At 39.6% G+C, this 17,934-nt stretch overlaps 1 protein-coding gene across 2 annotated transcripts in view; it reads left to right on the top strand.

The window, feature by feature from the left end:
- The window catches only part of PTPN14 (protein tyrosine phosphatase non-receptor type 14), a 167,795-nt gene that overhangs the window by 66,921 nt on the left and 82,940 nt on the right, over window positions 1-17,934 (top strand). For both annotated transcript variants that reach the window (XM_058539845.1, XM_058539846.1), the window contains exon 3: window positions 9,049-9,218. In XM_058539845.1, coding sequence (XP_058395828.1) covers window positions 9,049-9,218 — 170 coding nt within the window. The remainder of the gene's footprint in view (window positions 1-9,048; window positions 9,219-17,934) is intronic.

Raw genomic sequence — 17,934 nt, 5'->3', positions numbered from 1 at the left:
AAAAGAAGGGAAGGTCATCCTGGGCCTGGGGAAGTGGATTTTTGAAGATCCTAGGATGGGAAAGAGCAGACGCCATTCTTGGGGGCTGAGAAGACTTCTCTGTGAATCACCAGGTAGAGCTAAGAGTGGAAGGTGCAAGGTGAGGCGTGTCAGGGGATGTGTATGGTAATAATTACTCTCAGCAAACTATTGTTTTTCTCAGTGAGAGGGCAAAGGTCAACCCCGGATTATCCCACCACTGTGTGGTTGCAAAGGATAAAGTGTTGACGTCCAGATTCTACTGTCAAGTGTGTGTTGCTGGGTGGCTGATCTTCTAATGCTGAGGCGGGGTTTGCGTTTAATGCTGGCTTCATTTTGACATACCCTAAATGGGTATTGCCACATTAGAGCAATTCACTTTCTTTTTAAATTTTATGCTTTTGTTCTGTGACAGATGACATGGAAGGTATGGCCTTCTGTGAAACAATCCTGCAACAACTTTTGAACCAAAGGATGAGATAGAGCAATTATCTACCTTGTTCTTCATTTGCACAATCACACCTCGAGGAGGAATGCCTTCTCCACCCAGAAGCAGAAGTAGGAGGGGTGAACACGGGGTCTGCTCCACTCTCTTGACTTTGTATTTGAGTCATTTTCCAAATAGACCTGATGGTGCTTTAGAGAAAAAAGTGAAAATCCATCTAAAATATAACAAAATGTTCAGTCTTATGGAGGCTTGAAAACCCAGATAGATTATGGTGGATATTCGGCTGTGCCATTAGAAGTGTTCTGAAGTTTTGTTGTATCTCACACTTTATAATGGCTTTATATTAGAAAAAAATGTGTGGTAGACTGAAGAAAAAGATTTTTGATTTAATTTTTGATCTACATTAATTATAATTTGTGTTTTGCCACTTAATTTTATAACTTAAAAATAGATTTTATTTTTTTTAGAGCAGTTTTAGGTTTAGGGCAAAATTGAGTGGAAAGTACAGAGAGTTCCCATATAACTCCTACCCCCCCACCCCACATCAACATCCCGCACTAGAGTGGAATATTTGTTATCCATGAACCTGCCGTTGACACATCATTATGACCCAAAGTCCATAGTTTACATTAGGGTTCACTCTTGCTGTTGTACACTGTGTAGGTTTTGACAAATATGTAATGACACATATCTATATGGGGACTTTTTGTGGGTCAAATCTGGTTTTGAATGCACTGATGTGCTGCCTTTTCAAATGGCATCCAGAGGGCTCAGGCCTGGTTCATGTGGTCAGTAAACACAAGCCCTGGAATGCTGAATATGATAGGGTCCCTGCTCCCAGAAACTCTAGAGTTTAGAGAATAGGACAAACAAGAAACAAAGCAAAGGGAACAGCCCGTGCTGTGGTACAGAAACAGGAAAGAACATGAAATTTTCAGGGAAGGGCAGAGTTCAGTTTGTGCTGATCTGTTTGTGTGTGTGTAGGGGTCATGGTGAGGAAGGAGGAGAGTGGAAAGGCAGGCGGGAGTCTGCTTTTGGGGGGTTTGATGTATCTGGCGAGGGAGTTTTAACTAGATCCTCTAGAACGTTGTTTCTAAAATGTCACAAAAAATAATTAAAATAATCGCCACCTTTTAAAGTACCACATATTATGCTGAGCTCCTTCCATATGTCAACTAATTTAATTCTCATAACAAGTCTGTAAGATAGCTACTCTTGCTGTCCTCATTTTACAAATGGGGAGGTCATGGTGCAGGGTGACCAGCCTTCAGTCACTGGGCTGGCTCAAACCCAGGTAGGCTGACTGCACAGTTCTAATTCCCAGGGGGTGTGTAATGAGAGAAGAGGGGCTGTGGCAAAATGCTTTGGGAAAAACTCTCATAAGGTCTATAGTTTTAAAAAAAAGGTGTTGAATTCAGTGTTTCACAGTTATTTTAGCCTTCTATTAAATACTCTTTGAATTGTTTGGGGACTAAAACACTGCCGGGAAATGGAAAGCCATCAAAAGATTTCAAGGCGGAGCATGACATGATCACCTTGTGTTTTAGGAAAGGAACCCAGTAGCAGAAAGACTGGGGACTGGGGTGACAGGGGGAACAGAGATGCTAGTTAGGTTGACGTACCAGTAATCCCGGCAAGAGGAAAGAAAATGAACTCTTTAGGAAAAAAATTTTTTTAATTGTAAGTTCAGGAAAAAAAATTAGGTATGAGTTTCTGGCTGAGAACTCTGTTAAGGAAGAGATTCAAGAGATATAGGAGTCTCAGAAAATTAAAATTCTGATAATATAGCATATTTGGAGCATTGGATTTCATCCTTTTCCTTTTCCCCAAATGAAATCGTAGGTGAAACTTCAAGGTATAAAATGGAGCTGTTCTGTTTGTGGAGGGGATGGATATCTGGAGCCTCATCTCCTTGTGCCCTTTCTACCCTCCAAAAGAGTTTGGAAATCACTGACCTAGATTAAAAGAGAAATAGTTAAAACAGTGTGCCTTATGACTAATTCTCCTATTTTAAAAATAAATACCTGGAGACGAAGCAGAGTTTAGTGGCCAGAAATGTGAGCTTGGACCAAACTGCCTGAGTTTGAATCCTGGTTCTGCCACTTGTTAGCTATGTAATCTTGGGTAGTTACTTAACTGTGCTGTACCTTGGTTTTCTCATCTGTAAATGGAGATGGTAATAGTAGCAACCTCCCTGAGTTGTTGGGAGGATTAAAAGAGTTAGTTTTTGCAAAATTGCCACAGTGTCACAGTGCCTGGCACATAGGAAGCATTCAGTATGGCAGTCTCCTCTCCAAGACACCACACAGACTATCTAGACTCTGCTACAGCACTTCCAGAGACCACGCTCTCACCCTTTCTAAGTCTGCTTGTTCCCTTTTTAGATGGCTTTAATTGTTAGAAACAGTGATCTTACTTTGTGCCAAAATCTTTCAATTCCTTGAACAGTCATTATTAATTTAAGATTATGCTGTCCAATATGATAGCCACTGGCCACGTGGTTATTGAGCAATTGAAGTGTGGCTAGTCTGAACTGAGATGTGCAGTTAGTGTAAAATAAACATCAAATTTTGAAGACCTACTATGAAATAAAGTTAAAATATTTCATTAATCATTTTTGTATTAGTTACATGTTGAAAATAATATTTTGAATGTATCGTTTTAAATAAAATTTATTAAAATTAATTTCACTTCTTTGTACTTTTTTTTTTGTTTGTGTGAGGAAGATTAGCCCTGAGCTAACATCCAATGCCAATCCTCCTCTTTTTTGCTGAGGAAGATTGGCCCTGGGCTCACATCTGTGCCCATCTTCCTCTAGTTTATATGGGGGGCCTCCACAGTGTGGCTTGATAAGCAGCGTGTCGGTACGCGCCCGGATCCCAACCTGCGAACCCTGGGCTGCCAAAGTGGAGTGTGCGCACTTAATTGCTACGCCACTGGGCCGGCCCCCACTTCTTTATACTTTTTAAGTGTAGCTACTAGAAAATTTAAAATTCATATGTGGCTTACATTGTATTTCTACTAGACAGTGCTGTTCTAAGAAAGGCAAAGAGGCCATGTTAATAGTAACAAGGAATATAAACAATTCCAATGAAATGTAAAAATATACTAGAATTATTTACTTTAGGAATAATCTTGACTCTACTTTTAATTAAAAAATAATAAATGGAGGAAGGAGAAATAGTTTAACAAAGGTACTCGAGACACTCTTCATGGCTAAACCCTATTCCAGATAGAGAACTTGTTTTATTAGGAAATCCAGCATTCTTGGGAATGGTGAGTTCAGTAACTCTTGGGCCTCTCCGAAGTCTTGACTTAGAGCCCTGGTTTTTAAAGGAGCCTAAAAACCGTAATCGTTTCACAGAGTGAGTGATTATCCTCTAATTTATCCTGTTTTCTTTTGCAAAGTCATATTTTCATCTTTGCTAAAAGCTGATTTATCCAAAGCTATCAGCTACAGTAGAAATGTCCCACATTTTGCTATTGTCATAATGACTAGAGTTTATAAAGATACAGAATCTTAATATGCATTTCCTATCATCAAAGAAAAGCTGACTTACGTTAAGGATATTTCTATGGTTTGATTTTATGCTAGTCTTTTGGAAATTGGTAACGTATGTGTGATTATGGGAGGACTTGATTAAATGGAACTCCTCATTCCCTGGCCCTCTCAGATAATAGTGGAATTTGCTGTTTGTATTTTATAGTCTGCTTAACCATAGCCATATATGTTTGTGTTTGCAGAGCACTAAAATAATCAGCACTGATTAAGAATCCATTGCAGAGTAGACTGCTGGGGATATTTCTGGTCTTTGAATTTTCTATTTCTTTTTGTCTTTGTAAAGACTATAATGTTAAATCTTATTAGCTTAATGTCAATTCTGTCAGGTAAAATGGCACCAGTGTCTATTTGCTAGATATAGAGATTGTAGGTGAAATAATTTCCCGTCTTAACTGGTAAGTCTTCATTTTTTTGTATATTCTGAGTGAGTTGTGCAGCCTCAGAAGAGTGATTTTTCTCGGCTATGAGATTTGCTTCTTGGGTCTATGTTACTCTGCAATTTCTTTTCCTGTACTTTTATGAAGAGATTGGCCAGGAAAATGAAGATGGTGCAGTTGTTAATTATAGATGTGTCAGTTATAGAAATCCCAGACCCACCCAGAGTAGAGGTTGATTGCACACAAGTTGTTTTTTTACAGTTATCCAACTGATGTACAGTGGTTTATTTTCCAAAGCCATTGGAATGTAATTGCATGAAGTGCTGTTTCAGAGTCTGCTTATAGTCATCTTTTGAAGTATTTTCCATGCTTCAATGAAAGTTTTAATGCTTGTGTGTAATTCCTGTATATTTTATGTGGAGGCATACCAACTCTCTGTTTCTTAATTTACAACTGAAATACTGGGTATTACGGGCAACCTATTACAACTTAATGCAAGATATTTTAAACTCTTGCTTCTGGATGATTAGCTCTTCAGAATACTTGAGATAAGATCATGGATTTAATCCCTAGTAATTGCCAAGACTGCGTCTGTAACCCTTACAAATAGCATTAAAGCTGTGCCGTTGGTTACAAAAGTGGAAAAACAAAACCCTCAAAAAAATCTTTACCTATTAATAGCTAATGTGGGGGATACCACCATCTCTACAAATAAATGAACAAAAAAATTAAAAACACCGGAAGCTGTTTTTAAAGGCCTTTATTCACTAGAATCTTTTCATGATATCAAAAAAGGGATCTTACTTTGACAGTAATGTATTCACATACCAGTCTGCCACTGAAGAAAATAGCATATTTTTGAGTGCATGCATACATTTATTTCCTCTGTTAAAATACAAAACTCCAAACCAAATAAACCAGGAAGCTACTCATAGGAAAATGACATGTTAGCATGGCTCTCCTCACATTGTTTCTTAGTAGTGCATTTTTAGTCATTGATTCAGAAATGTGGTTCCTCTCCCTGGGAACTGGGTCTCTGTCTTCTTTTCTCATCATTGTAGTGAACTCATTGCAGAATTCACGCCACCAGAGCTATTTTCTAAAGAAAACTAGAGAAATAAAATGGGATTTATAGCTCACCCAGAGGTATTGTGAGGATTACATGGACCTGACTTATGTTTGGTGCTTCAGAGATAAACAAAACAAGACCTCAGACATTTACTCAGGCAATGTGGTAGGATCCTTTTGGTCATGGAGGAGGTGGTTTCTGTTTGGAATCATCCACCACATTCTCCTCAACCATGTGGCAGTGTTTAGCAGTGAAGCTCAGAGTCCAGAATTCAGCTGGAATTTAAATTGGCGAGTCAGTTATGAATAGGCCTGGTGTGATCTCAGCTGGGCCTGATGGGATTAATGCTCCCTTGGCCAATACACAGGAAGTTGATTGGTGCACATGTTAGTTTAAGTGAGAGGTTAGGTTCTGATTCCGTTTCCTGTGAAGCACTATGTAGACATGGCAGAATAAACTTGTGCTGCATTGTAGACTTGAATAGAACAGGGTATGAACTTTGAGACTGGGCCCTTCTCCTCTCCTGAACACTCCAGAGTAGGGATATACTAAAGGAAGAATGAGGGAGGTCGGGTGGGAAAGGAGAGGGTTCCTTTGGGCATACTTCACAAACACTGTGGGGATGGGCATCTCGTAAATGGACTTTCCTTCTTACTAGATAACTGAATTCAGCACTTCTGAAATTAGGTTCTTCTGGCCATGAGTAGGCAGAAACTGTCCTCCAGGTTACCTGCCTCCCCCAGTTCTACCCTGCACTGGAAACCCCACTTCTTGAGTAGTTACGTAATTATTTCATTGGCTAAATGCATAGCGAGTCACCCTGGAATACCCTCTGTCCTCTGGAAAAGGCTATATCGCAGCAACAAACAATCTTATACCGTGAATTAGGTTTTAGCATTAGAAGTGGTTTACCTTGTTATTTAGAGCTCTGTACTAGTAATTATGGCTCAAGACTGTTAACCTTACCATGATTTCTCTTGTACCTCATTATCCTCCTTTTCGTTGTATGCATGTGTGTGCCTGTATCTATGTGCATGCATATGTAGGTGTACTCCGTGGAATATTCTTTCTCAGGGTGGTTTTTAGGGGGAAGATCAGGTCTGGTTTAATGATTGAGTGGGCGAGAATGAGAAAAGGAAATTTAAAATACTAGCCTTCAAAGCATAGGAGCAGTAAAAATTAAAATTATTTTTTGCAAAATCAATTGTAGAATGTTTATGCAGTTACTCTGGACCCTTCATAATTTGAATGTTACTAGTTTGAGTGACTGTTATAATTTGGATGAAGTATGGACCACAAAATTATACCCCCAAATGTCAAGACTACTTTTAGTAAAAAATAATAAATCATACTTGGCCTATTAAGCAATTGCAAAGTTTGCCCTCCCTTTCTCCACCCATGCTTATAGAAGGGCTCTTTTCCAACTAAAATAATTATTACATAGCAGGTTACTGTTTACATATATTACCTCATTTATTATATGCAAACTCACTCCTAGCCATCCAAAATACAGTGGAATACCCTTATACGGCACTGTGCTCCATAAGGGAACTCAGTATAATGCAGAAGTGCCTTGGACCCTTTTCAGACAGTTTATTAAGTACCCAGATTACCTCATTTTAAGGTTAGCCTGAACCTACATCATTGATGCCCTAGGGCAGCATCAGAGTGATGGTCCCGTGTGCCATAAACACCTATAATGAGACTCTAAAGACAATCTTGGGGGAGGCACTGCTTTGTGATTATTTTTTTTTCTTATATCTTTTAGGTTTTTTTGTTATTTATAGGTCTTCCAGCTTTTACTTTTGCCCACTTTTTCTCATTTATTTCCAGATAACCTCGGTTTTCTAATTCTGTGGTTTATAGGGATGTCAGTCGTGTGGATGAGAAAGATTCTTGAGGCTTGCCTGCTTCCATTTACAGATGATGACGACGATGATAATAGTAGCAGCAGCATCGACAGAAAGCACCATTTATGAAGTAGTTACTTCACATGTGCCACATACACGGTCGACAGGCATTACCTCATTTACACCCCTAACAGCCTGTGGGTGATAGCTGTGATCATCATCCCCATTTTATAGATGAGAAAACCCTGAGACCCTGGGAGCCTCAGTAACTTGTTCAAAGTTACTGAGACAGTGAGTGCAAAAGCTGGGAGATGAACTGACTTCAAAGCCTGTTTTCTTTCTATTCAGCCGCATTTCATTTCCTCTACATCATCAGTCACATTGGAACAACCAGTGGACTCAGTGAAGCTGGGAAATGCACAATAGGGTCAGAATTCACTCCAGCAAGTTTGTCTAAGTTGGTCAAAATGTAACCTTGGCTCTGTTTGTTGGCATTTTGTTGCTGGAGAAATGCGTAGGTTTCTGGTGTGAACTTGCCCTTTGGAACATCCTGGAGGAGAGCTGATCAAATGGTTGCTCCCATCTGAAACTACACCCATTTAAGAATATCCGTTAGAGTGTTTGGGTCTGTAGCTTTGTGTAGGCAAGGACATTTCTGGTTTTCTAGTAAAGTCAGAGTCAAAACTTGATTACAGATTTTGGTAGGGATTGATCTATGGTATCCGTGAGTGGGCAGCCAGCTAGAGTGGGAACATCAGCATGAAAATGCCTCTGGAAATTAACATTGTAATGAAAACATTCTCTTAAAGGCAGATTTCCAGGTGTGCTGTAAACCGTTCTAGGCTATAATTGAAATATGAAAGAATGCTTCAAAAGCAGTGATTTGTTTTTTGGTGATTGTTGTGTTAATCCTGAAATCCTAGCATGAATTAATATAAAGACAGGATTGGATGCATAAAAGTACTTGTTTTAATCATTTAGCATGTTTTTCAAAACTAAACTGGTAGAAGCTTCGAGTCTGAGAGTGAACATCTCACTTTCATCTATCAAATCCCACCGTAATCTGCCAGGAACAGCCGCCAGAGGCTCCTCTGGCAGCTGTGGAGGGGACATCCTTCCACTCTCAAAGCTTGATATGGGGGAGAGATTTGCTGCAATTCATGTATAATGAAGTGGTCGAGGCCAATGTTTTTTTAAAGTACTTCATTAAAGCTCAAAAAGAGTGAATCGATTTTCTGTTAAAATCTGGTACTATATGAAAATATTCTACAGTGTGGAAGCTTTCAGTTGGCAGAAGGTTTTGTCTTAGGAGTTGAGTAATAAGTTGCTTTGCAGCAGGTGTAAGAACTGTGTTTGCCTGTGCCAACATGTGCCATGTGAGATCACGGGGTATTCAGAAGGCACAGGAAAGTCAGCCTTGAGATCTTAGAAGTCAGTGCTGTGCCCACCCTGCACCATCCTCCTTACCTGACATAGGTGCATTAGTACCCACGTGTACCAACGGCAGCAATGGGTGTGAATATTGTACCTGGATACTCAGTGTAGATTACAGTATTGTGTGCATGTGGTTTCCTTCAATTTTTCCCAAAGTTAGAAAGTAAAAGCTGGATCCTTTTTGGGCTGGGGAACCAAAGGTGACATAAGGTGCTGGAGTCTTGTTGCCTATGTGGTCTCAGGATGTCCCTTGTAAGCATGAACTGATGCTATTTTACCCTTTGATCTAGACGCACTACTTTGGCCTTTGGTTTCTCAGCAAGAGTCAGCAAGCACGATGGGTGGAGCTGGAGAAACCTCTGAAGAAACATCTGGACAAATTCGCTAATGAGCCGCTGCTCTTCTTTGGAGTCATGTTCTATGTGCCAAATGTGTCATGGCTTCAGCAAGAGGCCACGAGGTAGGTGCATTTTTTTCCCGTGTTCCAAAGGAGGGTGTGGATTAACTATGAGGCTTCAGATGAAGTAGATGAGCTGGTTGATTGAGGGATGTGTATGTGTGTGTGTGAGTGTGTGGAGTGGGGGAGAGGGTGGGATGGTGGGGGATTGTGTTTACCAGTTGCTTTGCAACTTAAGAATTTTTGTTTGAATCCATATAGCTAACCCTAGTGGTTCCCTATAGTGCTGGTAAGGTAGTAGTGATCCTGAGTCAGGCAGAATTTTGTGTCTAGTAGCATAGAAGTATTAGTGGGAGACTGTGAGTCAAATAGATATACTAGAATTTAATAAAAACTTAACCACTTGATACTGTTTGGTCCACTCCTTCCCTCAATGTCTCCAAAACAAAATATAACATCAGACTTTGGATTTGAGGCTTGAGAAGGTAACTGAAGAAGGGAGTAGGGTTGATGAAAATGTTGGAAGGGCATGAGTTTTGATTGTCCTAGGTTAAGTAAGAAGAGACAGGAAGCCAACAGGAGAGAGAAGACCTGGGGATTGGTCCCATCCTTCTGCTCAGTGGCTGCTTTACCTGGCGTAAACACCTGCCATCTTTGAAATGATATTTCCCCCTTCTCTGTCAAGTGAGGGATTTGCATAAGGTTCCTAAAGTTCTGATAGTCTGTGATTCTATGAATAAAACAAGTACATTTTTGTTGCTATTAGTAAAGTTCACTTATTGGTAAGAATTTTCCATTAAAATATGCAGGGAGGGAGGGCCGGCCTGGTGGTGTAGTGGTTAAGTTTGCTTGCTCTGCTTTGGCGGCCCGGGGATCGTGGATTCAGATCCCGGGCGTGGACCTACACATCGCTCATCAAGCCTTGCTGTGGCAGCGTCCTACGTACAAAATAGAGGAAGATTGGCACAGATGTTAGCTCGGGACCAATCTTCCTCACCAAAAAAAAAAAAAAATGCAGAGGAATGTCTCCTCATCAAATGGTTATTTCCAGTAATAAAGGGAATTATGTAAACCCTCTACTTTTTGCCTTTTTCTCTGATCCTGGCATTCAGAGTGCTTGGGAAGCAATGCCAGTGATGCACTGAGAGAGAGAAGAAGGAATGTATTCTACTTGATTATTGCCATGTGTAGTTTCTTAGATTTTAAATTTCTGAAATAAGGATGCATTTGAAATTTTTATATACATTTTAAGGTGATAGTTTCCATCTTTTTTCTTTTTTTTTAATCAAAAACTGTTGTTAAATAGGTGATATTTCTATAAACAGAGTCCATGAAATAGGCCACAGTCTGACCCAGGAAACCTTTGTTCAGTCTCTCAGGTGTTGTTCATTCGAAGCACTTGGTTACATACCATCGTGTATTGTTTTTAAGTTATTTCACTTATCTAAGTTATTTCTGTACAAGAAATTAACTCCTCAAAATGGGACAATTTCCACTGGCTTTTGAATCTTCCTTGAGTACTTGACACAGTGTTAGGAATACAGCACTAGGTTAATAAGTACTTGCTGATTCGCGGCTCTTGGACCATTAAATGCAAGGCAGTGAGTAACAAGAATGAAACATGGACTATAAATTAATGCATACTGGAAAAAGTTCAGGCTGTAAGGACAAGTGGAGTGTTGTTGCTCTAGACAGACTTGTTCTGTAAGGTCTGTTGTTGAGGAAGAGCAGTTGAAATGGTGAGGGACTCAGAAAATGTGCTTTATGAAGTTAAGGAGAAAAGGTTGTTTAAGCTTAGAAAAATGAAGTCTTGCAAGGGTGCAGTAGCTGCCTTTGGATATTTGAGGACTCTTGTGGGGAGGGAATTCTCTGTCAGCTCTGGAGCACAAAATTAGGGCCAATAGTCAGTGAAGCTCAAAGAGTTGAAAGACTTTGGTTGTTTGGCTCAACATAAGAACATAGTTTCTAATAATTAAACCCATAAAAATGTGGAACAAGCACTCTTATAAAAAGACGAGAGCCCCTGTCTCTGAAAGTACTGTAGCACAGAGTGGATAGCTGATGTGGTGTCTTGTAGAGGAGACCGCCATATTGGGTAGGATGTTGCAATAGATAGTGGTTCTCCAACAGACCAGGCCTTGCTATATCATAACTACCTGGAGCATTTATTATAAATATGGATTCTAGGGCTGTACCAGAAGTCTGAATTGGAATGTCTAGGGCTGGGGATCAGGAGGATGTATTGTGTAAAATAAACAATATTCCTCAGGTGGTTCTGATGTTCATCCCGACTTGAGAATCAATAAATTCGTTAACCTCTAAAGCTCTTTACAGTTTTAGATTTTCCATGTAAGTAAACTTAATGCTACATTATTTGTCAATATTTGCTTTCATAAGCTGAAGCAAGAAGTGTTTAAATCTCAAAAATTGAGGTTTAGAGTGAGAATTTTTGGCGGTGGTGGTTATTGAGGCTGGAGATTAGGAAGGACTTTTTTCCTTTTTCTTTAGAATTTCTTTTTGCTCAGTTAGCTTGGTTCATTTAAGATGAAGTTTGATAAGGAGGGAAAGAAGTGTTTTCAAACACAGGATTTTGAAGCAAATTCTGTTACTGTCATTTGATCAGAAAAACTAACGAAGAAAATAATTGAAAACTTTGAAAGACATTTTTAGATCTAAACATTGGAACTAAACTATGTAGATTTCAGGTATAACCTTCTCTATGTAGCAAAACATGTTTAAGGTTAGGAGCTGGGTTCGCATGAGGAGTTGTGTGTGGGTTTTTAAAAAATTTTTTTTTAGCATTGCAGGGATTTTTGTTGCTCCAAGGGGCCCTAAAACTGGAATGTGCCAAGGGGTGTCAGAGCAAGTCAGAGACTTAAGCTGAGGAGATAGAGAAATAAAGAAAAAAGTGTTGTAAATAAAGAAAGGAAAATTGATAGAGGGAGAAAGATAAGGAAAAGGGAATAACATGCTTGAGAAGATTGAGGGCTGCCACCAGCAACCCAGGTATGCTTCATGAGACCGACAGCGGGTTGTAGGCATATAGACTAGAGTATAAAGGAGACCTGGTTTGGACAGAATAACATTTGTAAATGCTCAAGGTCTCTGGGTTTGGTGTTAGAGACGAATGGATGAGCCAAACTCAAGGTGAAGAATGCTCCTAATAGCCATTAGGAGCCTTTGGGAATCTGAGCCTTCTTGGGACGTTTTAGAAGCATCTGGGGTTCGAACTGAATATTGAAACTGTCTTCCAGGCAGAGCAGCCAAGGAGAAGCAGTGGTGGTGGGGCAGGATTCCGAGGAATGTTTCACAGAAGGCCCCAACAACAGTCATTAGGAGTGGGTTAGTGACTAACTCTCCAGTCATCTGCTGTTATCAGAGTTACCAAGCCTCTCAGGTGGAGATGGGCTGTGGCATCTCTGAGAGCACCTGGGATTTGCAGTGTCTGACACAGAACAGTTAGTCTTTGTGATGCCCCGAAGAGTAAGATATTTGCATAGATTAGAAATAGAAATCTGTCTTTCATTGTAGGCAACCCCTTGGAGGAGGCAACCATGCAACCATCTGTGCTGAAAAAATAAGCCTTTGTCTGGAGCCAACCAAACTTGTTTTCACCCAACACATGTTTGCAATGGTTTGGATACTTCTGAGAGTAAAACAGGTTCTATAGCATTAGTTGGGACAAGCCATTTCTTCTCTCTGAATACGGACAAAGAGTTTAGAATTAATACTCCGTGTTTTTTTTTGGCATGTGTGTGAATCTACATATATCAAGACACAAAGGGGTGAAAGGAAGATATATTTAAAAGGCATGTTTTTCATTTCTTGTCCCCAGACAATCCCACCCTTGAAAACTTGCAGGTTAATAGAGCGTTCAGAACAACACAACAAAAATTTGAGAGTGATGTCGATTGCAAACTAACATGGTGATTGACTTTATTAAAATTATCAAGTCTAGATTTTTTAAATTAGAAAATTGAGAAGCTCTGCTTTTTTGACATTAATTTTAATATACTCTGTCTTATATACTTATATACTTATATACTGTGTCATAACATACTCTGTCTTATCTTGTCTCCTGGATGTGACTTTTAAAGAACAAATCTCTTGATAAGTAAGAGAAATCTGCCAAGATACTATGTTGGAGTTGGAGAAGAAATGGACAATTCAGGCCCTACATTTTGGTGATAACTGAATGAGAAGACAAAAGATATCAAAAGAATACGCACAGGAGTATACATAAAAAGAAAAAAAAATCTCTTGATACTCTTACAGAAGTGTGAAAAAACTCGTGAAAAGGACACCCTAGTAGACAGATGGAGGATGAGTCATGAAACCGTAGGAATTAAAGAGATTAAGAAGAGAGTTTGTTAACCCCACTCCAAACTGTAAGATATATTACCTTGGGGCTTTAAAAATGTTAGTTTTCTCCCTTTGGTTAAAATGACTCAAGGGATGGGACCACCATAATTTTTTCCGTTTTGCTTTGCTTCTCATATTCCTTTTTGCCAGCTTTTGTGTTCAGCAAAGGGAGTCTTTGCTTGAAGTTCATCTCCTCCCATTATGTTCTCCTCCTGACTCAAAGGAAAGATTTTTGTAATGTGTTTTAATGATTTGCATAGCAACAGGCTCATTATCAACACATGGTTTTTAGATTTTTCTGGACATAGAAAGAAAAAAGATGGTTTGTGAGAGGCGGAGAAATTCTTAGTCAAACAGAAGGATACTTAATAATAGCAAGGGGAAGCCAGAAAACTGCTGGCTAGGATCACTGCTTTTACTTTAGGTCTGGGGTTTTTCCAAGTCTTTCTCCAGTGAGGAAGTCCCTCTTTAGTTTTTTCAATACTAAGGAGAAAACTTTTAAAAGCAAAAATAATTTTTGAAGAGTGAATTTAGGCTTCAAACTTTAAGTTGCTGACTGCATGCACGGTTTCTAAAATTTTTAATTCTGGGACATTTTTCTTCTTACCAAAACATGTTTGTCTTTGCATTACTCACTGTTGAATGGTATGTTTGCACAGTGCAAAGGAGCTTCTAATTGCCCTAATGAGGTCAGATAACCTTTCCTTTTTTTCCAGGACATGTGTGTAGCCTGCTGTTCAGATGGGGCTGTTCGCCCTCCTAGCGGGGAGCACTGTGTAGTATGGAAGCAAAGCAGTGGACCCACTGCTGTAGCCAGCACAGTCAGTCTACTCGCCAAGGACAGTCTTAGCACACTGTGGTGTGGCACATCTGGTGGAAACTCCAGGTCTGTGGGACCTGTTCCAAGCTCCCTCCGTCTAGTGGGGGCTGTGTCTGTGTTTTCTGTGCTTCTCAGCCTCTGTGGGTCTCTCTGTACGTCTCCCAACTTCTCTAAAGTACTGGACTACGTGTGGCTGTATTCTAGTCTGCTAGGTAAAACTGCCTAGCAGCTATTACCAGAAGGATTTAAAAGATACTTAATCTCTGTATGAGCTTGTATGGGGCATTCTTCAATTGTTAAATGCAGTTCCTGTCTGGGAAGAACTTACTGGACAAGGTGTCATTTAACTGGGAATAAATGCCCACATTGAAAACTGCACTGTTTATGTACATAAAGTGGATAAGTGCATCTTTTGTGTGATGATGAGTGACAAGGGAGTTAGGTTATTACATTTTTAGACTGTGTGGGGGTGCTTTTCTTCCACTTACATATTTGGGCCTATGGCATATCCATGGCAAAGCCAGATTAGGTGGAGCCGTATATCCTCATAAAGGCCAAAATGGTGTTTTGATTTTTTTTTTAAACTGGGTTTCAGGAAGTAGTTCCAATGACCTTAGGAAAGCTTTCTTCACCTTTCCTTTCTTGTAAATACTGACACTTTCCCCTTCTCCCCTCTTAGACTCTCGCAGTCTGCCTTGAGTGCTATTGTAAACAAGTCAGTGTTCAACCAGTGTTTAAAGTGTCTCTTTTAAAAGCTCTAATTATGGTAATGTTTCCATTTCCTTTTACAACACCATTTATTTTGTTCCTCCGGTTCTTTGAGTTCTTTTATTATTTTGAAATGTCAGTTTAATGGCTATTTAAAGTTTCCCTGTGGGCTGGGAAATAGGGACTCCCTTCAAGTCAGACTTAAGATTCAGCATGAATTCCCTGTGGATAATATAATTTGCTGAGAATGGCAAATCCTCCTCCTGGCCAGCTCCAGCTGGTGAATGGGAACTTGTTCTCTCTCTGTTGCTGACTGTGAACCGCGTTGTTTCTGCCAGATATTTTAGATATTTTAGGATGCTGTTGGTACTGAGATTTAATCTCAAACATTATTCTGTGTGGTTAATGTATTGTATGAGATGAGAGAAGAAGATGGCTGTCTAGAACACACAGCAATCTTAAAGGGAAGAAGAACTGCTTTCCTAAAAGGAGATTAGTTGATGAAAATGTTCGTTGTCATTTGCATTGTTTTTCATTTCAACATTGATAAGCATCTATTCCATGTTAGGCATTTTGCTAGTCAGTGGGAGTATAAGAATGAACAGATCCCAACACTCTCGTCCCTCTCGCAAAGAGCTATATCTCCAAGCAGCCTTTATTTCATTTCCCTGTATTTGTTTTATTGGAGATTTGAGTTTGTTCTTAAGGCTTGCATTGCTGACCCTATTTACTTCCTGGAGAAGGCTTTCTCACTGTTTTGGTGAAACCCAGAGAGCCTGGCAAGTGTCTTCGAGGACCCAGGCCAGCTTCACGGGCCTGCGACCTCTGCTGTTAGTTGCACAGGGCTCCGTGCTCGTGCCCTGTGCTTGGTTTAATGCTCTGCTGTTGCCGTCTTGAAATTCTTAATACTTTTTGAACAACAGACCCTGCATTTTCATTTTCACTAGACTCTGCAAGTGATGTAGCCAGTCCTGCCCAGAACAGCCTCCTACTTCCATCTGTGTTCATTCACCTCTGCTTGTTTTGTTGTTACCTTATGATTTGCTCTTAGCTATGGGTGGATCTGAGTCTACTGTTGTGGGTGTGATCAAAGAGAAAAAGCGAATTAAAAAAAACCTGCGGGGGAACAAAAATAAAATTTTCACTATCTATGCAAATGTGAAAATAGAAAGGTGGATCTAGTGACCATTTCTGGTCGTGGACCTGAATCACTGGAAAATCCTGTGGAGTCGGGGAAGCTGTTATAAAATCATTTTAATGTCCTTTCGGGAAGCTGATTGATTAGTTTATCTCAATCCTTAACTAGGATTTTCTTGTGTTTTACTGGGAAGAAGATGACTCTGCAAAGATTATATTTTCTTAATTAAATCAAGAGTGCACCTCAGTGTCTCCTTCATTGTCCAAGTCTTCCATATTCGTGGAGCTGCTGCTTGTCTACCACCCCGTCCCCCGAAAAAGATACGTACTTTGTAAGATATGCAGGGAGTTAGTTAGCGATTTAGGCAACCCATTGCCACTAGAACAGTGAAGTAGAGACAAATAAAATGAAGTTAACCTTTTTATTGATTGATTGGTTGATTGTGTGAGGAAGATCAGCCCTGAGCTCACATCCGTGCTAATCCTCCTCTTTTTGCTGCGGAAGACCGGCTCTGAGCTAACATCTATTGCCAATCCTCTTCCTTTTTTTTTCCCCCAAAGCCCCAGTAGATAGTTGTATGTCATAGCTGCACATCCTTCTAGTTGCTGTATGTGGGACGTGGCCTCAGCATGGCCAGAGAAGCGGTGTGTCGGTGCGCGCCCGGGATCCGAACCCGGGCCGCCGGTAGCGGAGCTCATGCACTTAACTGCTAAGCCACGGGGCCGGCCCCTGAAGTTAACCTTTAAACATAATCTGGGTGTTTCTTTGATATTCTTTTCCTTTAGGGGACAGAAAACAAATAGTAAAGTAAATCAGTATTCTTTAGTAATATTTGACATTATTATTCATTGTAGGTGTCCTATAATGAATGGAAAAATCAAAATTTCAAAAGGAAATAAATCAGAAGCATAATGATATTTCAAAAGGAGCTTTCATATAATATTAGGGTTCTTGAATGCATCTGATATTTGATTTTCACCCTTTATAAAGTAAGACATACTTATACATGTTTTAACCACTAGGAAGGAAAAGTTTCCAAAAAATAGGTAAAGTATGTATACCTCAGAAAAACCTTTGCATTTAAAGTGTTAAAATTAGCTCATTTGTAATCATATGGTTAATGTGTTTACTAGTATTTGATGATCTATTCTGAACTTCTGAAAGCAGACAAAAATCATGTTTCTGTTGAGCTGTTTTGAAAATAACTTAATTTTTTAAGCAAGGGTAATAATTTTATTCTTTGTGTGTTCCTTGATTTTCAAAGATACATTCATTCGTTTGTTCATTCACTCATTCATTGATTCCAAATGGTTCTTTATCCGAGTTACATTGCAGAAGACTGAGAAAGATTCGGTATTTGACCCATGAAATAATAAAGATTTGTAATAGAGCATGGATTAAAATTTTAGAATATTCTCTTTTTTTCAAAAGTTGGGTAGAACATGATATTTCCACACAGCAGTGTTTACCTTCAGCTGAGGGGTGGAGAGGGGAAAAACAAACAGAAGCTATGGGTAGAGGTGTTTTGTCATGTCAAAGCATGCCAACTATGCTTTATGAATTTTTTAAAGACATCCACTTCCTTATAAAGGATTCCTAGGATTTGTAGGAGTATTATTATAATGGGTGGGATTGGGGATGGTGTGTTAATTTCAATAATGGATTTAAAACATCTTGGAGGGAGGGAGGAGGCACAAGGAGTAGATGTTCTAGAATCCTTCACTCTAACTTTTCCCCAGAATCTCAGGGCT

Source organism: Diceros bicornis, chromosome 4 (genome assembly GCF_020826845.1).
Source record: "Diceros bicornis minor isolate mBicDic1 chromosome 4, mDicBic1.mat.cur, whole genome shotgun sequence".
Taxonomy (NCBI): Eukaryota; Metazoa; Chordata; class Mammalia; order Perissodactyla; family Rhinocerotidae; genus Diceros; species Diceros bicornis.
This window is presented reverse-complemented; position numbering and strand designations above follow the sequence as displayed.